This window comes from Mercurialis annua, linkage group LG3 (assembly GCF_937616625.2).
Source record: "Mercurialis annua linkage group LG3, ddMerAnnu1.2, whole genome shotgun sequence".
Taxonomy (NCBI): Eukaryota; Viridiplantae; Streptophyta; class Magnoliopsida; order Malpighiales; family Euphorbiaceae; genus Mercurialis; species Mercurialis annua.
The window spans coordinates 18,400,426-18,426,775 of NC_065572.1; the positions used below are offsets into that span (position 1 = coordinate 18,400,426).

General features: G+C 40.4%; 5 protein-coding genes across 5 annotated transcripts; 4 read left to right on the forward strand and 1 right to left on the reverse strand.

The window, feature by feature from the left end:
* Positions 1-6,173: 6,173 nt before the first annotated feature.
* Positions 6,174-9,048, reverse strand: LOC126672407 (uncharacterized). Its single transcript, XM_050366357.1, has 4 exons — positions 8,658-9,048; positions 7,158-8,327; positions 6,853-7,073; positions 6,174-6,743 (listed from the first exon to the last, which is right to left on the reverse strand). Exons 1-4 carry the CDS (start codon positions 9,046-9,048, stop codon positions 6,174-6,176), a joined length of 2,352 nt encoding a protein of 783 aa, XP_050222314.1.
* A 10,598-nt stretch (positions 9,049-19,646) lies between these two features.
* Positions 19,647-20,886, forward strand: LOC126672408 (uncharacterized). The gene is made up of 4 exons (XM_050366358.1): positions 19,647-19,733; positions 19,795-20,667; positions 20,751-20,759; positions 20,830-20,886. Exons 1-4 carry the CDS (start codon positions 19,647-19,649, stop codon positions 20,884-20,886), a joined length of 1,026 nt encoding a protein of 341 aa, XP_050222315.1.
* Positions 20,887-20,968: 82 nt separating this feature from the next.
* LOC126672409 (uncharacterized) lies at positions 20,969-22,317 on the forward strand. The gene is made up of 2 exons (XM_050366359.1): positions 20,969-21,942; positions 22,030-22,317. Exons 1-2 carry the CDS (start codon positions 20,980-20,982, stop codon positions 22,315-22,317), a joined length of 1,251 nt encoding a protein of 416 aa, XP_050222316.1. The 5' UTR covers positions 20,969-20,979.
* A 525-nt stretch (positions 22,318-22,842) lies between these two features.
* Positions 22,843-23,339, forward strand: LOC126672411 (uncharacterized). The gene is made up of 2 exons (XM_050366360.1): positions 22,843-22,956; positions 23,064-23,339. Exons 1-2 carry the CDS (start codon positions 22,843-22,845, stop codon positions 23,337-23,339), a joined length of 390 nt encoding a protein of 129 aa, XP_050222317.1.
* Positions 23,340-23,377: 38 nt separating this feature from the next.
* On the forward strand, positions 23,378-24,840 carry LOC126672412 (putative E3 ubiquitin-protein ligase SINA-like 9). Its single transcript, XM_056105023.1, has 5 exons — positions 23,378-23,435; positions 23,514-23,575; positions 23,679-23,828; positions 23,931-24,089; positions 24,184-24,840. The coding sequence occupies exons 1-5, from the start codon at positions 23,378-23,380 to the stop codon at positions 24,838-24,840; spliced, it is 1,086 nt and encodes a 361-aa protein (XP_055960998.1).
* The last annotated feature ends 1,510 nt before the right edge of the window (positions 24,841-26,350 follow it).

A 26,350-nucleotide genomic window follows, 5' to 3' on the forward strand; every position in this document is an offset into this window, starting at 1 on the left:
GATCTAGATGCTTGTTTGAGCACATAGAAAACTTTGTTAAGTCTTAACTCTTTGTCTTCATACCCTTCAATAATATTATCCTTTAGGTTGTTTAATGTAAATTACCTCTTCAAAATCTGCATTTAGAAATGCTGATTTGAGATCGAACTGGTAGATCTTTTAATGATTGTGACGAGCAAGTGAATTCAATAATTTGATAGTCTCCATGCAAGCAACATAAGCAAACACCTCTTTATACTCCATACATTGTCAATGCTTATATTCTTTTGCCAAAAGTCTAGCCTTATATCTCTCTACTTGACTTATAGCATTCCTCTTCACTTTATACACTCATTTGACTCTAATTAGTTGAGGAGTAGTTGAAAGCAAAACTAGTTTTCAAGTATAATTCTTCTGGACAGATTAATCTTCTTTATTCATTTTTGAAATCCGCCACTCAATCCTTGCTAGCTTCTTCAAATTTTAAAGGTACAAAATCAACAAGACTATATAACAAGTTCATATCATCTAACTACCCACTTTCTTTAAAAATGGCTATAACACTTTAATATGTCTTTTGCCCGTCAATTGAATTTGATATACATGATTTTGATGTATGAGATGATGAAGTTTGTGAAGATGGTAATACGACTTCAACATTATGAATATTTATTTTCAAAATAAGATTTTATATGTTTTTTTTTATTTTGTGAACTCCAATCCCATGATTTTTTTCTCATTGAATTTACTATTTCTACTAGTCGCGGTATTTTTATCGTTCATATTGAACAATATGTAGCCTTTTGAATTTAATAGCTAATAAAAATAATCTTTTCACTTTTGTCATCCATTTTGGATCTTACATACTTTGGATTGTTCACATAAGCAAGAATTCAAGAACTTATAGATGAAACAGACTTTTGTTTTATTTATTCCAAGCTGTATGGGAAATCACATGTATCAAACTCTTGGTTGGATAAAGATTGAAAGATACACAACACATGCACTTGCTTGAGCCTAAAACTTCTCAAACATATTTTTACTAGTCAACATTAATCTCGCCATTTTCATAATCGTTTTGTTATTCCTTTCAACAACTTCATTTTGTAGGGGGTGATTCTGGATTGATATGAATCTTCGGATCTCATGCAACTCATTGAAACTAAGATCATTAGAAGTAAATTTTCATCCTCTATTAGTTCTTAAAGATTTAATTTCAAAAGCATTTTTAATCTAATAAAAGCTTTAAATTTCTGAGATAGCAAAATAATTAATTTATTCTTTAAAAGATAAATCTAAATATTTCTAGTAAAGTCATCAATGAATAACACATTAAGAGCTTTTTCCATGTGATGTAGAGTTGATCGGACCATAAACATCTACATGGATAAGCTGAAGTGGCTTAATAGCTTTTAAGATGGATTGTTTTGTAGAGTTCTAACTTGGATATTTTTCAAGTAAAACAAGCTTCACATAACTGTACAGGATGAAAAATAATTGAATATCCTACACCATATTTATAAAAAAAAATTCAAACTTCAAAAATTTAAATGTCTAACTCTCATATGTTAAATCTGTGATGTATCTTACACACAATCTTTCAAACACATATTTTATGCTTTTATGTCTAGTATGAAAAATCGACTTTTTTACATTGCTACTTTAGCAATAAATGATAGCTTTATGATCTTTCAACCATATAGTATTGTTCGCCTGGAAATATTCCGGACTCGAATCTTTGAATTTATAATCGGGATCGGTTTGAGGTTTGATACTTTAACGAACCTATGTAGATATTCACAGGGCTTGTTTGGTTAAAAACACTTTACCACGTGATTTAAAAGTAATAATCTGGGAGCTACGAACTCATGCGAGATTAATACTGAAAACTACTCCTAAATTAAAAAAATTCGGAGATTGCGAGATAAAAAGCACTGGGCTTGGTTTTTGATTGATTGATTTGTTGATAGATGAATAATGAAGCTCTGAGCTATTTATAGCTCCTCATAATCAAGACTCCTAATTCGACTAGGACTAAGACTCTAAGAGAAAATCACTCCTAATGAGCTACAAATTCCTAATAAATAGAAAAGGCAATAATAATAAAAAAGGCTTTCTTTTGGGCCTGACGCCCTTGTAAGCCCACATGGAACTCCTGGTCCAGCAACCCTTCTGGGCCGGTGCAAACAATGCCCCCAACAAGATTGAAATATTTATTTTCGGGCTTGTTCTTTTCTCAATCCTTCTTCTAATATTACCCGGCCCAACACTGAAGCCCAAATAACTGCAAGCAGATTTTAAAGGGGTGCGCATCTATTGACTTCTCGGTACCACCTTCATGCCACGTCATTGCCAGCTGTTCTCCACGATGTCACGTCTTGGCCCCACGACCTTTCGGCTTCCTCTAATTTTATCTTTTAAGAAAAATACCATCTCATTTCCTCACTCACCTACCCTCTCTGCATTTATCGAGCTTTCTCTCTCTTCAGCAATTTCAAGTGCTCTACAAATCTCCTCCTGGTAAGTGCTCGCCTTCGTCTTTCCTACCTTTTGAATCGCCCCATTTAAATATTCGCCTAACTGAGGTACCCTTGTTTTACAGTTCTCAATGGCTGCTCCAAATGATGTTATCGCCGCTCAAGTGACCGACAAGATAAACAAGATCCATGCTGCTGCTCCGAACACGAATTTTCAGTTAATAGTCAAAACCAACGATGACAAGGAATGTGTCGGACCAATACTTATTTCGCCCAGCCACCTGTGTGAGATAGCCACTCCGTTCCACGAAGAAGTCCCACCACGCTTTTCGCTCCCCCATCAGTCTTCCATCTGGGTCAACACAATGTTCAGGAACTGGCCGATTGGTCACAAAGGGTATCAAGAATGGGTAAACAGACTAAAACCACACTTCGGCCAACTATGTAAAGATGTGGGAATTTACGACATGATCGGCCTGTGCAAAGCGAGTAGACCAATTGCAAAACATTACATCATGGGTGCCTCCCTATTCTGGTCGACCGCCGTCCACTGCTTCTGATTCAAGTTCGGCATGATGACCATAACGCTTCTTGATATGGCGACCATGTTGAATATCCCTATTATCGGCGAGCGTATTTCGCCCAATTTGGACGCCGAAGTTCCAGTTTTCAAACTGACAAAAGCCCAATGGAGTTATGGCCCTTTCGTCAACCTCTTTATGGGCGAAGAGCATTACAAGCCGGACACTCGAGAGCATATCGCCTTCCTTGCGTTTTTCATAGCTAAATACGTCCTCTGCACTCCGTCATTCAGGGTCACCACTGATTGCTTCACTCTCGCCACTGTTCTCGCCAAAGGTCGCAAGTGTAACCTGGGGGAATTTATACTTGCTCATTTATATAGAAGCCTCAATGAGATCGCCCCGCATGGTGATAAAAGGGTTTTCCAATGCCCAAGCGGTCCCCTCTGGGTTTTACAATTATGGCTCGCCCTTTACTTCCCAGAGCTCTTCGAAGTCGGTCCTCAAATTAAGGCCGAACTATGTGGTTACCAGCTCATCGCCGCAGGAACTCGCCTTCCTCATGTTCTGGAAGTTTTTAATAACTCCATAAGGGCCCCGAGTTATTTTGCCTGGTCTTGTCTCTTAAGTATCCCCCTGCCTGGTTATTCCTCGCCTGGGACTGTGAAGACTCGGAGGCAGCGAGGGCCGATCCACAACTCAAACGTGGCAGCCAATACTGGGGCAGTTCTTTGAAATCTCGCAACTTAATTGCCGGTCTAGAATGCAATCATAGTAGTCTGGAGGCGTATTGCCCTAATTACGTCGCCCGTCAGTTTGGTTTTTGCCAAGGAATCCCCTGTCCTTTATTGATCTCCGTCAATAATCGCGGGACCTACAGACCCTCTCTAGAAGATTACCCTGACCTTCAATTTATTTGTCGCCTGAACAGGGCTTACCTTCCTCCTATCTCCGAAATTTCTCGCCCTTCTGTGTCTCCAACCCATACCCCTGAATACGAAAGCTGGTGGGCTTCGGTCACAGAGTCCTATTTCGACCTCTCGCCAAAAGAAATCCTCAGTCTTCATAATTTTTCTTTACCTCCTTTATCTCGGAACCCTACTCATGCCGATCTGTTTCTTTTGCAGGCACCAAAACGATCCAAATTTAAAGGTAACCTCTTTCACCTTTATGAAATAGCTAAGTTTGAACGTTTCTATAAATTTAAGTATGACCCGTTAGATCGCCCCGGTATGAACTTAAAAATGCAAAAACATAGGCGAGAGGCTAGATTGAAATATGATGAAAAAATGAAAAAAGTCTGGCGAGAACACTATGAGCCTAAGTACTCGTATGAATTTTATCTCGCCCATATTCGCCCTAAGTTCAAGTATAAAAGCCCACCAGTACCAAAAGTCAACATGTCTACTGTCGACCCAATTAAATTTCCTAAGAAAAGGGCGAAAAAACGTAAACCTGACATAACCAGTGAAGGTGTGACTTATACAGGCATCAGATGCCCTTCTGATGCCGAGGCGATAGCCGAACTGGTCAAAATCAGTTATAATAGAATACCAGGTAATCTCATTGAGTCATTTTGATAACTTGTTCAAAACCGTTGCTCTAACTATGTTCTCTTTCAGTGGGCGTCCCGAGGTGGAACAAGGGCGACGTCTTTGATACCGATGGCGAGGAGAACACAGAAACGAGGAAGGCAAGAGCAAAACACCCTGCTAGGAAAGAGCCCAAGGCGAAGAAAGAGACATCTGGGTCTCAGATGTTCGACCCATTCCCCAACGAAGTTCCCCCCGCGCAACCCTCTAGTGCGCATTCATCATCGCGGGGCGATACTGAGACCGCAGATGAACAGACTGGTGATGAGGGTCGTTCGGCTCTTCCATCGCTTCGAACAAAACTGATAAGACTCCTACTGTCTCTCAAATGCTGACCTTTTCGCCACTGCCTCCACTATTATCGCCTTTGAGCTCTTCGCTGGCTAATCTTCCGACGCGCCTTGCTGTCAAAACTAAGGTACCCCAGTTTTGTTTTGCATCGCCTTTATAGTAGTCTGGCAGCTAATATTTTACTGTGGAAAAACTTGGCAGATACCAGTCGAGACCTCGGATCATGAAGACATTGCAGCAAAGGCAGCAGCTTTCCTGAATTCGGATAGCGAAGACGAAGATTTGCCGACACCTGAGGGCGAATCTTTGATAGAAGTTTCCAGCGGCCCTTTTGAAAACTGGGGCGATCATCTGGACGTAGTCGCTGAACTGAAATCTCAAGGTACCTCCATTTTCAAATTGCAGAAAGACTTTGAGTGGCTGAAAAAATCATCTACTGCCCTAGCTGATGCTCCCGCCGAAATTCTAAGCGAGAAGGCTCGTGGTGCCATGGCCAAACTATCTGCCTCGCTTCCCGCCTTCCAGAAGATTTATGATGAATCAATTGCGATTCAATCCGAGCACAACGAGCTAACACTTCAGGAAGCAAAGGCGAGAGAAAGGTTGGAAGAGCTAAAGGTGACTGTGAAGTCGGCGGTTTCTTCTCTCAACATTCGCCGGGACCGCACCAAAGAGCTTAGTGAGAAAATCGCTGCCATGAAACTTGAGCTCGAGGCAGAAGAAAAAGGTATCAGCGAGCTAGAAACTTCAATGGACAAGGATTTACTCGAGGGTGTTGATGTCAAGAAGAGCCAAAACCATCTGAAGGAACGCCTTGCAAAAATGAAGCCCAAAGTGGAAGAAGCCTGCAAATCGTTCAGCACCGTTCGCAGTGAAATTGGCGACATTTTCAGCCTTTTTAAGGCTTTTTCGCCCAGAACAATGTTTTGTATTTTGCCCTGTTAATGTTCTGAATTTTAGTATTTTTTGATCGGCCTGGTGGCCGTATCTGTCTGACCTTTAAATGTAAAATAACACTTTTTTGTTATTCGGCCAGCGAGCTGAAAGTTTTATCCTCATTTACAAATTGCATCTGTTAATGTCTGATTGTTAATATCGGTCCGTAGTTGGTCCGATAAGATACAAAATGATTTTATTTATTAAAAACTATTACAAAACGTTGAGAAAAACGGAGATCCCGTTGAAAAAACTCAACTGACGTGAACCGCCGAAACGTAAATGGTACTACCATCGTATCGGCGTTTACATGATACTGCCGAGCATTCCGTGAATATTTATCATCCGGGAAGCTCGGCGGAACTCTATTATCACAACTATTCCTCGTTGGCTCCAAACAGCCGTCGGTCAACATTCTCCCAACAACTAGGGACGTATTTTTTTAGGAACTGACCGTTGATCGCCCTGTCGTGCTCTTCTCCATCAACGTTCGCCAACAAGTAAGCACCACCTGTTAACTTGTTGACCACAATAAAGGGGCCTTCCCAATTCGGGCTCCATTTGCCGAGCCGATTATCTTTATGGCCGATAGGCAAGACTACCTTCCATACTATATCGCCCACCGTAAATGTCTTTCGTTTTACCCGTTTGTTGTAAGCCCTTTCGACTCTTCTTTTCTGAGCTTCAAGGTGATCTAACGCTGTCAATCGGTCTTCGTCAAGGTCTAACGCGTCTATCACCATTTTATCGAAGTAGTCGTCCTTTGATAATTCGTTCTGGTATCTGCGGCGAGTAGACGTGATAGTCAGTTCCATTGGCAACATCGCATCATAACCATACACCAATCTGAAAGGCGAAGTTCTGGTGGCCGACTTCTGACTGGTTTTATTCGCCCAAACTGCTTCTGATAAAAGCACATGCCATTGTCTCGGGTTCTCTTCAATCATCTTTTAAACTATAAGCTTGATAGCTTTGTTCATGGCTTCGGCCTGTCCATTGGCTTGGGCATAGTATGGCGTCGAATGTAACATTTTTATCTTTATTTGAGAAGCCCACCAAACTATATCGCCTCCTGTGAACATCGTCCCTTGATCTGTGGTTATAGACGGGCAACCCGTGTCGGTGGACAATGTACTCTTTGAAGAACTTGATCACAGCTTCTTGCATCGGCGACTTCAAGGGCTTAGCTTCGACCCATTTGGTAAAATAGCAAGTGGCGACAATTACAAAAGTATGACCGTCTGACGAGCCAGGGTATATCTTCCCTATTAGGTCGACTGCCCATCCTCTAAATGGCCATGGCTTGATAATGGAGTGAAGCTCTTCGGCCGGGACATGCTGTATCGGGCCGCATTTCTAACAGGCTTCGCAACCTTTGGCATATCTTATGCAATCCTGTTCCATTTTCGGCCAATAAAAGCCGTATTTATGAATCAGCCACCTCATTCTAGGGCCCGCGTGGTGAGCGCCTGCTATCCCTTCATGTACTTCGGCCATTTCAAGCATCGCTTCTTTTGGGCCGATACACCTGAAGAGTAGCCCTTCAAAGCCCTTCTTATATAATTCACCGGCTAACACCACGTAATTTAGGGCTAAAGTTCTCAACCTTCTATTCGTGGGGTCTGGCTTTTCGAACCACTTCAGGAGCTCGACCCTCCAATCTTTGGTAACATCCAGCTGGTAGACCGAGAATTGTTTCTCGTCGACAGTGATGCCCCCAGTATGGAGATTCGGCGTCTCCCTCTCTACAACATCGAACTGGAGGTTTACCTTGTACCCACTACCGTGCTGAGCTAGGTCGTTTGCGACACTGTTATCGGCCCTCTCTGTGTATTCTATCCTCGTATCTTGAAAGTCTTCAATCAGGTGTTTCGCCTTGTTGCAATATCTCACCAGTAGCTCGGACTCGCATTTGAATTCTCCTGTCACTTGTTTAATGACTAGTAAAGAATCCCCTTTTACGCTGATCGCCTTTGCCCCCAGCTCGGCTAAAATCTCGAAACCGAATATTAGGGCCTCATATTCTGCTTGATTGTTGGTACATTCGAACTGGAGTCTGAATGACAACTGGTAGGATGCCCCCAAGGGGGTGATGATGTGTACTCCGGCGCCTGCTCCCTGGCTTGTTCTGGATCCGTCGAACCACATCTCCCATATGGCGATGTCAAAAAACGTGACTGTTTCTTCCCTGAGGGTAATGCCAGGGTGATCGGCCAAGAAATCTGCCAACACTTGTCCTTTCACTGCTCTTTGGGGAACATACACCAATGTAAATTCGGACATAGCAATCGCCCATTTCCCAATCCGATTTCTTAAGTATGGTTTTGATAAGATATACTTAATGATATCGGTCTGGGATAATACGTACACTACGACCAGCAACATATAATATCGCAGCTTGCAACATGTGAAGTATAGGCATAGACACATTTTTTCTATGTCGGTATAGCGAATTTCTGTGTCCGTCAGTCCTCGGCTCAAATAGTAGACTGCTCTTTCGACCCCATCGTCCTCTTGGGCGAGCATACAACCTAGGGATTCGTGTGCAGCCGATAGATACAGCAACAATGGTTTGTTCGGCTTTGGGGGGGTCATGACCGGAGGTCTTGCCAAGTAACCTTTTAATTCATCGAACATCCTCTGTTGCTCGTCCGTCCATATCCACTCATCGGTCTCTTTTCCTCGCAGCAAAACACTCCAGCTGCGAAGTCGGCCTGCTGTGTTTGCTATGAATCGCCTAAGGAAATTAATTTGACCGATGAGCCTCTGGAGCTTCTTCTTGGTTTTGGGTGGTTCAGCATTGATGATCGCCTTGGCTTTGTTCTTATCTATCTCTAATCCCCGCTGGTGAACCAAGAAACCCAAGAAGTTTCCAGCCGAAACACCGAACGCGCATTTCAGAGGATTCATCTTCAACCCATTACATCGTATACGTTCGAAACCTTTCCGAAGGTCGGCCAGATGGACTTCACTGGTATTCGATTTGATCACTACGTCGTCGATGTAAACTTCAAGGCAGTCGAGGCCTCTGAACATTTTGTTCATCGCTCTCTGATATGTTGCCCCCGCGTTTTTCAAGCCGAAAGGCATCACGACCCATTCGTACGCTCCAATCGGCCCGGGGCATCGGAAGGCTGTTTTAGAGATGTCCTCTTTGCTGATTGGTACTTGGTTGTACCCAGAGTGTGCGTCGAGGAAACTGAGTATCGTGTGCCCTGCTGCCCTGTCTATTAGCATATCGGCCACCGGCATCGGATATTCGTCCTTAGGTGTGGCCAGGTTGAGGTTTCAAAATCTACGCATACTCTTAGCTTTCCTTTTTTCTTCATCACTGGTACGATGTTAGAGAGCCATTCGGTGTACTGAGCTTCCCGAATAAATTAGCATCTTCTAGACGCTTAATTTCGTCCTGGATGAGGGTATCCACTTCCCTGGACATTCGCCGGGGAGGTTGCCGAAATGGCCGAAACCCACTTTTCAATGGAACCTTATGCTCGGCGATATCAGGATCAAGGCCCGGCATCTCATTATACGATCAGGCAAAACAATCGCGAAACTCAATGAGTAAAGCAATCAGCTGTCCTCTGAATCCCTCGTCAAATCCTGCGTTGACATATATAGGCTTGGGCGATTCATCTGTTCCCAAATTCACTTCGATAAGGTCGTCTTGTACTTGGGCGGGATCATCTTCTAATTTCCCTGTTGCCAATTGTATATCCCCAACTCGCAGCGATCCCGTTGGGTCTTGCTCTTGGTCTTCTTAGATGCATTCAGCTGATGTAATGTCATACAGCGAGGCCAACTGCCTGATCTTCTCCCTCAATTCTTTATGTCGTGCTATCATTGTGAACTTTTGAGGATGGTAGATCGGCCTTTGCCCCCAAGGGTCACTGATACTGGCCGATCCGAGTTAACAAGTAGGCGAGGAACGCTTGTTTCCCCTTTTGAACTAAGGGATTGTATGTTGCGCACTTCCTCGTCATATAAACGTGCTTCGAGCACGTTATGGTCTTCGTCGAAGGGGTTGGGATCACCCTGCACGATTTCGGCCTCACCGTCATCTCGCCATATGAAGAGCATCTAATGCATGGTCGACGGTATACACATGTTGGAGTGTATCCAATCTCGGCCGAGTAAAATGTTGTAGTTGCTTCGGGCATTGACCATAAAAAACCCTTCTTCGGTTTCCACTCGCCCCACCCTTATTCGGAGGGTAATGTATCCCTCGGCCGGCGTTTCGCCTCCTGCGAAATCAGTCATGTAGACATCAGTCGGGTCAAGATGATCCCGATTTATGCCTAATTTCTTAATCATTTTCGCCGGTAGGATGTTATTCCCAGCTCCGTTATCAATAAGGACTCTGTTGATTGAAACTCCATTCAAATCGGCCTTGATGTAAAGTGGCCGAATGTGCCTTGTCATCCTCGTTGGGGGTTTACTAAGTGATACCACTGCCGTGTTGTCGGCCCTATCTCCTTCCGGAATGATCACATCGCCTTCTAACGGTGCCTTTTGTCCAGGCTTGCTTCTGTAAGAATTCGGGAGTGTGACCACCTTTACTCCGTATTCGTCCCTTACCACCGGGACCCAAGCTTTTAGCACTCCCTTCTTATGCGAAACAATGACCTCGCGGTCTTTAGGCAATCTCGCCTTCAACTGGCCATCCTGGTGCGATACGAGTACGTCTTTGTAAGACGGTTTTTCGTCGGAATCTACTTCACCCTTGTGAACCGTTGTCGTATAGGTCGTGTCGGCCGGATTATCTACTCGTTTCTCACACTTTGGCACCCATATCTTGTTTCTTTATTGATTCGTCTGGCTAATCATATAGTAGGGAAATTGAACTTTTATTGATAAAGGACTTCATACAAAACATTAAAGATAGTTTGGACGCCATCGGGTAAGACATAAAATCGTTACTAGCGATGGGTCGCTTTTCTTCCCTATTCTTCCTTCTTCTCGGTTTTGTTCTCTTGAAGATCTACTACAGACTCGTCGTAGCATTTCTTGGCGATTCCCTGGTCTCCTCTCAGCGTCACTACTCCTTTCTCGGTTGGTATTTTCATCGCCAATGCTCTTATGCTAGTCACCGCCGCCGAATCATGGAGGAAAGGTCTTACGAGGATGGCGTTGTATGTTAATTCCATGTCTACTATGTAAAACAATGACATGACTTTCTTGTTGATTCCTCTCTCTGGGCCGATTATTACTTCCAAGGTGACTTCTCCTAGTGGATTGATGGAGGGGCCACCGAGTCCTGATAGCGGAATCGGGACTCGGCGTAGCCTTGATGCGGTTCCTCCAAGCATTTTGTACGATGCGTTTCCTTCGTCGATTAGGATTCGCTCCATGTTCCAATTTTCAATGATAGTAGTTACTACCAAGGCATCGTTGTGGGGTGCTTTGACATGTTCGTAGTCTTCCACATCAAAGATTACGGGCGGCATGTGAGTTTCTCTGATGTTCATCACTTCTTTTCTTTGCTTTTTCCTGATCATGGGGCTGCTGTGTCCACCTCCATTGATCATATGTATGGTTCCTAGTACTTTGGAGGGGCGTTCATCTTCTTTTTCCTTTAGTTTGTCCTCTCTGCTTATTTTTTCTCCTTTGTCACTGCTCTTCTCTTTTCGGGCCACGAATTTCCTTAGCTCGCCTGTGTCGATCACTCTTTCGATCTCGACCTTTAAATCTCTGCAGCTATCCGTTTTATGTCCGCAATCTTCGTAAAATTTGCAGTATTTTCTGGTGTCTCTTATCTCTGCTTTCATCTTTGGTGGCCATACCACGTTTTTGACGTTTTCTTTGATCCACATGAGGACATTAGTTCGGCTAGTGTTTAGTGGTGTGAAGTTATTCTTGTCATCTCTGGGGTCATATCTTGGTTCATATCTTGTCTGGGGGGCGAATCGTCTATTTTCTTCTGGCCTTCCTCTCCTATCATCAGGTTTCGACTTCGTCTTTTCTTTGGACTTCTCTTTCGATTCTTTTCCTTTTGCTTCTTTTCCACGAATCGCCCTTCGCCCTTCGTCTAGCTCGAAGTATTTCTGGGCTATTCCCATCAAGTTCGAGAAAGTCGTGGGTTTATTAACTAGCAGCTTATCCACCAGTTTTCCGAATCGTGTTCCTTCTCGCAACGCTTCAGTCGCCATATCGACGTTTAGGTTGTCAATCTTCATAGCTTGCTTGTTGAATCGTTCAATGTAGCTTCGTAAGGTTTCTCCCTCTTCTTGGATGCAGGATCTCAGGATGCTGGTAGTAGTTTTTGCCGGTATGTTTGTGAGGTATCTGTTGAGAAATTCTGTTGAGAGCGAAGCAAAGCTCTTGATTGATCCTGGCTTCAATTTGTTATACCATCTCTGGGCTCTGCCTGTGAGCGTGGTGGAAAAGACCCTACATAAAATGGCGTCTGATACGCTGAGTAGCCCCATGGTTGCTGTGAATCTAGATGTGTGATCCCGGGGATCCCCTTCCCCGTTGAAGGTCGGCAGGACTGGCAATTTCATGCTGTACGGGATAGTTTCTTCCATGATCTCGGGTGAAAGGGGGGATCCTTTAAACCTGAGATCGTCTATATCTAACTCTTCTGATTTCAGTTTTTTGAGTGCTTTGGCGATCTTTTCCTCCAAGTCTTCTTCCACTACGTATGTGGCTTTGCTTTTTTGGGGCGCTTCCGAGGATTCGCCCTCCCCTTCTTGATGTTTTTTCTTTGGTTGTTCTTTCCCTGCATCTCTGTCTTGTCGCTTGCTTTTTGGTGGGGCATCTTCTTTTTCCTTCTCCCTCCGTTCGTCTCTCTTTGAATTCAACCCACTTCGGGCGTCCTCTTGGTTATGCTCATTTCTGGGCGTCTCTGGTGATTCCTCATTGGACTTGTCTCTATTTTGATTGTTTGGGCTTTCCTCATTACTTGTTCTATTCTCTCGTTGGTTTCTTGTTTCGTTTCTTTCTTCATTCCCTCCGGTTCGGGGTTCCTTGCTTCTGTTGTTTTCTTCTCTTGTCTCTCGGCGGCTTGGGTTTGCGTTTTCTGTTCTTCCTTTTCTTCTGGGAGCTGTTGGGCTGAAATTTTTCCTCAGGATTTTCATGGTTTCTTCGTGCCTATCGTTTGTTCTTTTGGCTTCACTAGCCAATCTGTCCAGATTTGCTTGGACAGATTCTAGTACCTTTTTCAGCATTTCGTTGTATAAATCTTGTGCTGCCATGCCTGGCGTTTGTTGTTCTTCAGTGTTCAGGTTGAAAGCGATTGGGTTGCTTCCCCTCATCGGATTAGTTTGGTATTGAGGTGTTGAAAAAGAGGGCCGTCCGGTGTTGCTTTTTCCCCCGGAGTTGTGGAGCCCGTCTTCCGTCACGTTGATTATCTCCGAAGTGTCTTTTGGGTCCATTGGTTGTTTGTCCTTCAGGTTCACTCTTTCAGAAGTCATCTTCTTCAATGAAATTTGTTTTTGAGTTCAGAAAAGCTCCTTCGAATTGAAGTTTAGTTAAGCTTTTTCCACAGACGGCGCCAATTGATGGAGTCTACCTTCTGAACCGGTGAGTAAGACCTGCAAAACAAGGTAGAAGCTAACCGGATGGTGGTTGTCCGATTAACTCTCCGATGCTAAAGTCAGTTTAGAACTTTGAGCAGCGTTTAGAGTATGTGAATGTAATTGTCATTCTAGGCATAACTCGTGCTCCTTTTATAGTAGCCGAATATACCTTGTAGAGTCGTAATAGGTAAGTGAATCCTACTTTGTAGGGATCTGGCTACATTGTAGGGATTCACCCTGATTTGTCGAGTTCTGTCTTATTCTGATAAGAGTCCTATTTAGGAATTTCTTTCTAAATAGTCTTATCTTTCTAAGGTAGAGCTTATCCTTCCATATTCGGTGTTTGTGTCCGAATAGGAGAATACTTCCAGACTTGGCGATCTACCCGAATACCGGATTAACGCGCTTTAGGCGGATCCTATGGGATTCGGTCTTTGTTGGCATATTACCGAATCTCAAGGGATTTGGTATCTCCTTCATATATTCAGACCTTCGTGGGGAGTCCGGTATCACCCGAGAGTGGATCTCCTGTAATTCGGCTACACTATATTTATTGTAGGATTCAGAATGAAAGAACAAGTGTTCAATTATTAAAGACTAACGTCTAAAATTAGATATAAATGTCTAAATAAAAAAAATTAAATAAAAAACTATTAGATATTTTAATTATAAAAAGTATTTATATAATGATAAAATTTAATTACTAACATTAATCATATAATAATATATTTAATTAAACTTATAAAGAATAAATTTATTTTAATATTTATTATGTTAAAACATATAAAATATGAAAAATATGAAAAATTAAAATTAAAATTAAAATTCTATATAAAATAAAAATAAAAATAAAGATCAAATAAAAAATTAAAAAATTACTAACAGTGAAAAAGATAAGAAATATATATACAAGAAAATAAATATAAAAATAATAATAAAAAAAACTGAAAAGTTTAAACATTATTGACCGAAAAAGTTAGCATAGAATAATAAAACAAGACAAGTATATTGGTTTGACAAAACATAATTGAATTGGACAAAATAAATCTAGAGAAAAATAAAATAATGAGAGATATCAGATCAAACAATTCCCCCAAACAATCAAAAGTATTTATATAAAATAGAGTGCTAATGCTATAATTTAGCATTAAGTCTTAAAATACAATTTCAATGTGGTGCTATAGTTTATGCTAAATTTAGCATATATTATATCACGTGCTAAATTTAGCACAGACTATAGCATATGCTAAATTACAACAACCAATAGCATTTCTTAAAAAATTACAATTTACCACGGTTTTTTTTTTTTTTTGCATTTATTATTTTAACATTTTTTTATCTTTTTACTTTCTTCATTTTAAATTTTGTGCTTCAATTTAATTTTACGGTCTCGATTTGATTTTTTAATAGTATACCATATATTAATATAATAAAAAAAGAGAAAATTATGTTCAGCACTTGTTTTGGAAAAATAATCCCATAATTACGTGTTTAATTAATAATTTGAACTCTAACTTTCACTCTTGTTGCAACACGTAATGGGCTTAAACAATTTTCATCCATCACGTGTTGGGCTAGGCTTTTTTCATATTTGATTTTGGGCTTTTTATATAAAATACTGATTTTGGCAGCCCATTTACTTTTATATAATACAAGTTAAATCTTTACTTTACCTACCTCATTTTCTTACTTTAATAACTTGTACTTCAAATTTCTTTCTTTTATACGATTTTTCTTATTTCTCTCAATCATTCTTCTTCTTCTCCATGATTTCTTTTGAGATGTGAAAGAAAATTTCCACGATTTCTGCTCTTTCGCTTCCGCCGTTCCGCCTCTGCCGTTCCGCTTCCGCTGTTCCGCCTCCGCCGTTCTATTTCCGCCGTTTCGTCTTTGTCTCGCCGCGCCATCTTTCTTTTATCTTTTTGATTTTAGATCTGAAATTTGTTGTTCTTTTTTTTTCATTTTCAGATCTGTAATTTGTTTATCTTTTACTGTTTATCCACCATTAAACATGTATAAAAAGTATATTTAAAGAATCTAATATTTATTTCATGTTATGTAGAATAATTTTGTGATTTTATGTAATAAAATTCTGTTGTTTTCTGCATTTTTTGTGTTTTGTTGTATTTCTGCGTTTTTTTATTCTGCAGAACGATTTATTGATGATGATTGATTGCTGAATCATTGTAATGTTACAGTGTTGTTGATTTTATGTTGACTTTATGTTGATATTATGTTGATATCAACTGATTTTTTTTATTTTAACATTGACAAATAAGATAATATTGTCAGTGAAATAAACTTTTGTTGGATGAAATAAAATTGTATCATAACCGGCTTTGTCGAAATTTAGTTAAGTATGAGAGGTGGAAAACGGAAAAAAATTATACAAGTGATATTGAAGGAACTGTGCGGCTGCTAGCTCATCAATACAATAATTTAAAACTAATTTTATTTTTCTTTAAATGATTGAAAAATCAAAATATTATCAACAGTATATCAACAACATGTCAACATAAAATTGAAAATCAAAAAAAGTTGAAATACTTATCAACATAATGTCAACAATAAATCAACAACGAATCAACATAAGGAATAAAATAAAATATAATTTTTTGAAAAACTGTGACAATTAACAAAATATCAACAAGAAATCAACAACATGTCAACATAATAATGCAAACATATAATTTATTTTTCTTTCAATGATTGAAAAATCAACATATTATCAACAGTATATCAACAACATGTCCACTTAAAATTGAAAATCAAAAAAAGTTGAAATACTTATCAACATAATGTCAATAATAAATCAACAACGAATCAATATAAGGAATAAAATAAAACATAATTTTTTGAAAAACTGTGACAATTAACAAAATATCAACAAGAAATCAACAACATGTCAACATAATAATGCAAACATATAATTATCTAGTATCAGTTAAATTTTATTTTATTTAATTTATTTCGCTGACAAAGTTATCTAATTTGCCAATTTTAAAAAAAATTCCAATGTTAAAATCAAGGAAATACTAACTGATTATCAACACAAAATCAACAACAAATCAACAACACTGTAACATTATAATAATTCAACAATCAACCATCATCAAAAAATCGAGCTGCAGAATAAATAAACACAGAAATACAACCAAACACAAAAACAAAATGCAGAAATAACAAAAAAATATTCCATATAACCATAATTGTATATTACATAAAATGAAATTAACATTATATTCTTGAAATATAATCTATATACATGTTTAATGATGAAAAAACAGTAAAACAATTGTAGATCTGAAAATAAAAAAGAAGAAAAAGAAGAAGAATGAATAAATTGTAAATTTGAAATCAAATAGATGACAAGACGAGCAGAGGAGATGATGGCGTTGGCGAAGATGACAACGGAGACGATGATGAGAACGATGACGGAGGAGCGTAGGAATAGAGGACGGCGAAGCGGAAGACGGCGGAGAGGAAGAGAGAGGAAGATGAGCTGAGAGGAAGAGAGAGAAATATGAGTTGGGAGGAAGAGAGAATTGAATGATGAGAAGAGAGAAAATAAATGAAATTATGATGATTGTGTTATTAGGGTTGAATATATAAGATCCGTATAAAAGTTAGAATCAGCTCCGTGTATGGTAGTTTAGTAAGTGAAAAATATGACATGTATAAAAGTAAACAATTAGTCAATGTAGGTTGTTTGTGTAAAAAGCCCTTTGATTTTCTGTTGACTTTGTTCAGTAACTGCTCCCCCTCATTTCATTCCTTCTTCTTCTTGTCTCCTGTTTGCCCTAACTCATTTCTTTCCCCATTTTCAGTTCTCATCTTCTAAATTTTCTCTTTCTTTTTATCTCCATTTTTCTTAACTTCCCTCGCTGTTGTCATTTTCAATCGTGTTTTCTATCCCTCATTTCCTTATTTTTAGGCATTTTGAATTTTGAATGTGTTTTGAGAATTAATTGCTATATACAGTTTTTTCCTTATAAAATGGTTCAAACTCGTAGTACTACACCTGTTAAACCAAACATGAGGATGAAATCAACTGCTAAAGGCAAGGCGAAGGCAAATGTGCTTGTTCCGAAACCGGCTAATAATCATGGACGGTCCTCGACCTTTGCACTAAGCTTCCCTAAACCCCCTCACCTTTCAAAAGCTTCACTAAACCCCCTGACCTTTATGGCGGCGCCATTCACGGCCCTTCTGGAAAAAAATACAGAATCGCGGCGCCGCCAACGATTTAATCGTTTGCATGCGTTTTTCTCGCCACCTGTCGACCCACGTGACCTGTCCTCTGTCAGAAGCAACAGTTCCTCCCTCTGACATGTTGGTTAACTTTTCAAATTTTAAAATAAAAAAAAAAAGAAACCGCTCGGTAACTTTTCTCTCTCTTTCATCTTCTTTCTGACATACACCTGCTTCCTTCCCTTCCCTTTTTTCTTCTGAAACTCTAATTTTCACACCGCCATTGTTTCTTCGATTGCCTGTTCATCTTCCGTGCTTTCTGTGTTCTTGCATTGTGAAGAAGAAAAAATAACGAAGGAACAAAACATAAATTTAGAGTGAGAAAGATTGATTTTTACTCTTGTTGTCTGGTTCATGTGGTTTAGGGTTTGATTAACGTGGTGTATTTACGCTCTCTGTGTCACAGGTTTTTATAGTGAAAGAATTACAAAAATGAGAAAGAAAGGAAAAGGAAAATCAAAGGAAAGAGAACGAATGGGACCACCTGGAACTGCTGGATGGGGTTTAATGGATGAGAGCGATAGTGACGAAGTAGTGGAAGGTATGTAGGACCACATAGTACTTTGGTTTCTGTAAATGTTTGTTATTCTATGCTTTGATTTGTTTATTGCTTTTGGACATAGGACTACAAGTTGCTTTATGTTTGTTTACTGCTGTAGGACCACTAGTTGGTTTGATTTGTTTAATCTTTGTACGAGTTGTTTATTGTTTTCACGTTTCTGTTGGTTGGCATTTACTATTCTTTTTGTTTTGCTTGATGGTTGTTGGTGTGTTTAAATATTTGTCTGTTTGCAGTGTCACCAGGTTTAGAATTTTTTCAAATAAACCTTCACATTAATGGGGAATTGGGGGAATGGGGTTACCATGATGGGGAAGTGTTCACCGGCATTTATTCTGTGTCTGGTATGACTATGATGAAATTAGATAGATGGGTGAAAAGAGAAAAAGTTAAGGGCTTAGTTGATTATTATTGGAAAGAAAAAGACAAGGAATTTCATGATTGGATTAGACCGATAAATCACGAAGACGATGTTATGGAAATGGCAAGTGCTGGGAAGAGGGATGGAGAAGTGGATGTCTATGTTAGGAAACTGACCATTAAAGACATTGAGTCTTTAGTCCCTCCGCCCCCGTCGCCCCCACATGTTGTAATTGAGGAGATACCAAACCCCAAAGATTTAGCTTATGTGTATCCCACTCCCGTGAAAAAAGTAAGGAGTAAACCATTGGCTACCAAGGCTAGTGGGAGTAAACCATTGGGTACCAAGGCTGTTGGTGAAGGTCCTTCAGAAAGTGGGGGGTCATGGTTGATTCCATATGTAAGTGAAGGGGCTTCTATGGTCCAGGGAGATACGGAGGCTCAGGGGAATGAAGTGGCAGATTATTTGGGACAAACTGATACTGGGAATGATGAGGTTGCTGGTGAGGGGGCAAATGAAGAGGTAAGCGTTCAGATGGCTGATGAAGATTGCCATGATAAGGGGGATGGGGCTGCTGAAGATTGCCAACTGAATGGGGGTGAGGCTGGGGCTATGGCTGGGACTGAGGCTGGGGCTGAAGCTGGGGCTATGGCTGGGACTGAGGCTGGGGCTATGGCTGGGACTGGGGCTGGGGCTGCTGAAGATTGGCAAGTGAATGGGGCTGAGGCTGGGGCTGGGGCTGGTGAACAGCATGGGCCACAAGAGGAAGAAGTTCCAATTCAGGGGCCACATGAGGAAGCTCAGGATTTAGGGGCTGACGATGGGCCGCACATGGATGAGGGAGAGGGGCTGCATGATAAGGGTCCTACTCAACAAACTCAAGATGTGGACTTCGACAATTTCTTCCAAACCCAACATTAGCCCCCTTTTGAGGGTTTATTTGAGGACCAGAACAGGGAACTGCCGCAAAGGCAAAGTGAAGACCAGCCACCGATGCCCACTGAAGAAGAGCTTCATCATTCACATTAATGGGTTGAAGATTGGGATGATGATCTAGATGAGTACATTGTGGATCCTGATTATGACATCTTGGATGGTGATGAAGATTTGACTACCGAGTTGAGGTCAAACGGTCAGTTGCCTGAAGAGAATGAATAGAATGAAGAGAACGAAGAGAATGAACAGGATGAACAGACTGAAGAGAATGTTGGTGCTTCGCAGAACAGGGCTGGTGGGAGACCCAAAGGTAAAGCCCAATTTGAGTCTGGTGGTGTTGATTCAGAGTACATAGAGTCTGATGGTAATAGATCTATTTCAGATTCAGAAGAAGAGGGGGGGAGGATTTTAATGTGTTTGATGAAGACCACGACCATGAGGGTCCAACTTTCTCTATTGGGATGTTGTTCACTGACAGGGAGCAGTTTAAGAAGGCCTGCCGTGAGTGGGGGATATACCACAGGTACCAACTGCACTTCCTTGTAAATGAGATAACAAGAGTGAGGGCAAAGTGCTACTCAAAGACCAAATGTAAGTTCTACGTGTTTGCATCAAAGCTGCACCTCAAAGATCCCAATGACAACACATTCCGAGTGAAGACCCTTGATCTGCGCCATACATGTCCTAAAGTGAGCAAAAACTTCCACCTGACTAGTGCAGTCCTCGCCGACAAGTACTTAGAAGAAGTTAGAAACGATCCTGAATATAAGTCTGAAGTGTTTGTGAAGAAGATTCAGACAGACCTAAAACAATCAATAAGCATTCAGCAAGCAAGAAGAGCAAGAAGGGCATCATTGGACAAATTGGAGGGTGATGAAGACCGGCAATATGAGAAGTTGTATGATTACAAGAGGGAGGTTTTGAGAACAAACCCAGGCAGCACGGTGGAGTTTAAAGAAGCAAGGGGGAAGTTCCAGGGAATGTATGTATGCTTTGATGGGTTGAAGCATGCCTTCATGAATGGGATGAGACAGATTGTCTGTCTGGATGGGTGCTGGTTGAAGGGTAAATACGGGGGTCAACTTCTTTCTGCAACAGGGATTGATCCAAACGACTGTATGTACCCCTTAGCATATGCCTGGGTTAAAACGGAGAACACAGACACCTGGATGTGGTTTATTGGGCTACTTCTAGCTGATCTCCACCTTACGAATGCCACAGTTTTCATGTCCGATAAACAAAAGGTACATTACATGGTTGAACAATCTTAGTTGATTTTAGTGATCTTGATTAATGTGTTGTATTAGATTTTTTACATTAAGATCAGGGTCCTTTGGTGAATAATGTACAAATTATAGGGTGTGTTATTGATTGCATGGGTGATTATATTTCGTGCGTTTGTGCAGGGTTTGTTGAATGCTGTGAAGGAGCTGTTCCCATATTCAGAGCATCGATTTTTCTAGAGGCATTTGTGGGCCAATTTCAGGAGCACGTTTCACACGCAACACACGAAGCCCTTCATCTGGAACATTGGAATAGCAACATATAAAGCAGCCATGGATATAGCAATGAAAGCTCTGGAAGACAAACATGACGCTGGCTACCAATGGATCAAAGAGAGGGACAGGAAACACTGGTGTAGAGCGCTGTTCAAAGAGGAAGTCAAATGTGATATCCTCCTAAACAACCTGGCTGAAGCATTCAACAAGTACATACTTGCTGCAAGAGAGAAGCCAGTGTTGACAATGTTCGAAATGATAAGGACGCAGCTTATGAAGAGGATTAATGACAAGCGGAAGTTTGGGGGAAACATGGAGGGTGAGCTGTGTCCAAAGATCAGAAAGAAGTTGGCCAAAATCATTGATTATGGTTGGAAGTTCACCGCAGATCCTGGTGGTAGCCCTCAGTGGCAGGTAGAGGGCCCAGGGGGCCAGTTCGTGGTTGATTTGGCTAACAGAACATGCACATGTCAAAGGTGGCAGCTTAGTGGAATCCCATGTTCGCACGCTACACCATGCATATATGGAAATAATCAACGGCCTGAAGAGTTTGTGGATGATTGCTACAGTGTAGCTACGTATCAGAAGGTATACAGCTATGTAATCAACCCTATGAATGGGCCAGACATGTGGGAAACAGACCCTGAGCCATTCAATATCATACTCCCACCATCCCCAGTACATAAGAAGAAGAGGGGAAGAATACCAACGGCTAGGAAAAAAGAGGCGGAGGAACTAGAGAAACAAAGGGTTGAAAAAACCAAGGAAGCCGCTGCAGGTAGGGAAAAGTTGCCAAGGAAAGGAAATATGAGAATGACTTGCAGTTTATGTGGTCAATTTGGACACAATAAGAGGGGTTGCCTAATGAGGAGTGGGGGTCAGTCAACTCATGAGGTTGGTGGTCCGTCAGCTGAAAGAGTGCCTGGTGGTCAGTCTGCTGAAAGAGAGCCTGGTGGTCAGTCTGCTGAACGAGAACCTGTGCTTCATGACTCTCCAGTCACCCTCCGCTGGATGATGGATGTTAGTGAATGTGTGGTTTTGTTGTTTTTAGTTTTTTGGTTTATTATTCCATTAAATTTTTTTTGGGTTTGTGTCTTTCCATGGCAGGGTACAAGTCAAGTCGTTCATAGGTCACCGAGTAGACGTGACACCTTTCCATTTGTGGATCAAGCGGTTCCAGCGGAACCTCCGGTTGCTGACCAAGGCCAACCAGACCAGAATCACCCAGGTGATGCAGAAGAGCATGCCTTCAACAGCCAACGGAGCAGTGTTGAAGATGGAGCTCCGTCCCAACCTATCCCAACGCAAGCTGAAAAAGGAAAAGGGAAGCGGAGAGCTAAAGATGTTCCCTCTAGATACATGAACATCCTGAGGAAGAGATCCAAAAAAACGTAGTGCTGGAACATGGTTTAGTGGTAGTTATTTTGTTAATTATTTTTGTGGTGCACATAGGCAGTATTTTGTTAGGGTGTGCAGGTAGGTTGCCCATTGTGATTAGAATTTTAATGGATGGATGTGTTTCAATTGATTAATGGATGTATTAAACAGTTTATGTTTTTCTCTTGTTTTTTAGCAACCATAAGGTTAACCTTTTATATAATCACCTAAGGTACTTATCCTTTGTTTTAAAGATCAGCCACGGTCCTCATTCTTTTATTTCAGGAACAGCCACGGTACTTCAACTTTTAAGCAAATATCACTTAAGGTACTTAACCTTCATAATTAAAACACTAAAGGTTTGTTGATAATTTAAAAAGGGACATCTGTCACACCTGACAACAAAAAGCAAATCTGAACCCTGCATAAATGAAGATGCAACACATTATTCAACTGAACACTCAACCCTTTTCTGAAAACCCTCGTCTCCTTTTTTTTCTTACCAGCCTTCCCATAGATCTCCACTTCCAAGACACAACGACAATGGAAGGACAAGCTAAACAAGTTGTGTGCGACTGTGGAATTCCATGTCGTATGCAGATTTCCTCTACCAAACGAATTCCAGGACGGAGATTTTACGGCTGTTCGAAGAGAAATGTAAGTATTTTAGATTTTACGGCTGTTCGAAGAGAAATGTAAGTATTTTTTTGAAACCTAATCTTCCTTTGTTGCCATTTAACTGTCGTTTGACCTACACTACACAGAATCAATGCGATTTTTTTGCGTGGGTGGATAACGACATGGCCTATCAGATGACGATGGTCAGGAATTTGAAAAGTGAGCTTAATGGCATGACTGAAGAACGCAACAAAGCTCTACTGGAACTAGTTCATGCCCATACTCAGGTGGTAGCTAAAACTGACGAACTGGAGCAACTTAATGAGGCCTTCGAGGGATTGAAGGAGTCCATTGAGATGTACGAAGAAAATGTGCTTATGATCCAGGATAGTGGTCTGCAACTTATGGAGATAAACATCTGAAGGAACACGTCAAGCTGATGGAAGTCAAGTGCTCAGACATGGAGAGGAAAAACAAGATCATGAAGCTTGGTTTTTTTGTGGCTTTTGCAGTTGCCGGTTGCAGTTTAGCCGTTGCTTGTTTCAAGAAAAATTGATACATTTTCTGTTAAGTGACAATGGCTTGTGTTTGTGCAGTGTTGTTAGTAAACTGCGTTCCAATAATTTTTTGTATTATCTTAAACTCATTTAATTTGCTTGTTGGGAAAACTTTGTGTGATTCAAAAATTTAAATTACAGTACTGTCGTTGATTATAAAATATAAGTGCAGGTGCTGTCTTTCATAATTAAATATAAGTTCAGGTGTTGTCTTTCATAATTGGTCGAAATTTCAAGGGCTATATTAGACTTCACAGAGAAATAAACCGCCAAAAAAATGAAAACTTAATGGCAAAGATTAGAAATGGGTTTTCCAAGAAACCCTTTCATTACACCCGTTCCATCAGTTGTATTGTTCCAATGCAGCCTCTTCGTTAACTACAACCACTAATTAATTACATCCACAAAGGGCATCTAAAGAAATTGAAGAGTCATGATGGTAACTTATTTAAATAGGCAACCACAACAACTGATTCAAGCATTTCAGAGTACACAAATTGTTCTTATTCTCAAAATAACCAGAAGATGTCCGATAATATTGTTGTGTCTTCACTTAATATGGAACTCATGGATTGCCCAATATGCTGTGAACCCTTTACAACTCCAATTATTCAGGTTTGTACCCATTTATTTATCTTTACCATTTACTGTTATTTATTTTTGTAATTGTATTGTTTAGTAATTGTATTTTTTCTGTAATTATATTTAGTGTGAAAATGGGCATGCAACATGCAACGCATGCTCGGAGAAGACTCAAAAGTGCCATTCTTGCACCCTGCCTATCAGAAGAATGAGGAACCGGATTCTTGAAGATGTTGCTGACTCTTTGAGAGTTTGTTGCTCGTTCAAGAATTATGGATGCCCAGCAACTGTTAGGTACCCCGATAAGATCAACCACGAAAAGTTATGTTCTTTCATAGAGTGCTCATGCCCCATTGAAGTTTGCAATGTCAAGGGAACCTCTGAAATGATTTATGCTCACTGTAAAGTGATACATAAAAATTTTGTGAAGCCGTTTGTTTTTGGTCGTAAATTCCCTGTTTCTGTCCGGCTGAATGATAATTTCTTTATTCTCCAAGAGGAAAACACAGACATTGTGTTTGTTCTGAACAACACAATGTGTTCTTATGGGAATATTCTTACAATCTGTTGTCTTGGACCGTTAGCAGCTGGATGCTGCCCCTATGAAATTGAAGTGAATGCCAACTCAAGTCACAAGTTTCACAGTACTACCCAGAACATTCAAGGCACCGGCAATTACTATCGTTCTTTTTCAGGGTTCCTTCTTGATAGTGACCACGAATTTTTTGCTGACGGTATGATCAAGATGGAGTTTTGTGTTTATCGCGCACTGGAGCTTGCTTAAGAGGATGACTTGTTTATGTAGTCTTGTTTATGTATTTTTTGGTTAATTTTGGTGAAGATGGATATTTTTGTTCTTGTTTTTGTTCTTGTTCAGGGTTAATTTTAGTGAAGATGGATGTTAATGTAATTGTTTTTCTAAACGTTCTGAAATGTTTGAATATTTAATGAAGTGAATTATTAATCTTACTTTTATGCTTGTTTATATGTCTTTATAAATTTTATTTTACATGTTATGTAAGTAATGTAAGTAATGTATGTTCTATATGTTTTATGTACATTATTTTTTTGTCCAGAGTAACAAATATCAGGGTCCACTGCTCAATCCATTTTAAAAAGTCAGGGACCTTATGTGAACAAAAGTATAAGAATGAAAGACAGTGGTCATGCATGAACCATATGTATTTCATTTTTCTCAAAATAAATTTATAAAATTTCCAACATATAAGTGTCTTTGAATAAAATAACAACATATCAGGAAATAATAAACAATGCTAAATTATGAAATAGCACATATAGAAAACATATAAGTGTTTTAAAATAAAATAACAACATATCCGGAAATACAAAACAACGCTAAATTTATTTGTTCTTCCGTTTTTATTTGTTCTTCTGTTTTTTGCTGCACCCTTCTTCTAGACCTTCAGCCACATCAGATGGGCCTTCAGCAGCAGCAATCTCCACTTCCAAGGCTTCTACTTGGCCCTCATCTTCAGTGCCGTACCACTCTAGCAACAATATTTCATCACCTGGACCTTCTTCAACTCCCGCAGCATCTTCAACTGCCTCCACTGGACCATCTTCAACTGGCTCAAATGGACCATCTTCTTCAATTTCTTTTAATTCTAACTTGGGTCCACTCTCAGGCACCAAATTATGCACATCATCAGAGGTTAAATATCTAACGTAGACATCAACCACACCTTCTTTTAGTCCAGCCCTTGCCATCTCCTCAACATCTCTATCATGTTCAAGAGGTTTTATCCCTCGATGATAGTCCAACTCTGGCTGCCTCCAATAATACATAACCAGCCCCTTCACTCCAATTTTTTTGACCCACAAATCAAGCCTATTCAGTGACAGTTGGGAAATGTCAAAACATCTTGCACACACCTCGCCCCACAAATAACCACCTTCTCCAAATTCTCCATCGTAGTGCAGAACAATTTCCAGGATCTCAGAATCCAGTTCCACGGTACGGGCTGTTCAAACAAACAATATAGAGACATTCATTCACAGACATTATGCAAAACAAATCAACAAATTTTACAACCAACTTGAGAATAACTCCCCCAAAAAAATATACCCATAAACCTAAAAATTTACAATAAACCTAAAATCACAATTTCAAGTATCCAAAAACACATACCCAAAAACCAACAAAATTACCATAAACACTAAAATTAAAATTCGAATCTGGCCATTTCTTCCCTTTCGTCTCATCACTGCCGAATAAGATCTTTTCTTTTCCCATTATCTTCTTAGCCTGTTTTACCATATAAAGATATCAATAC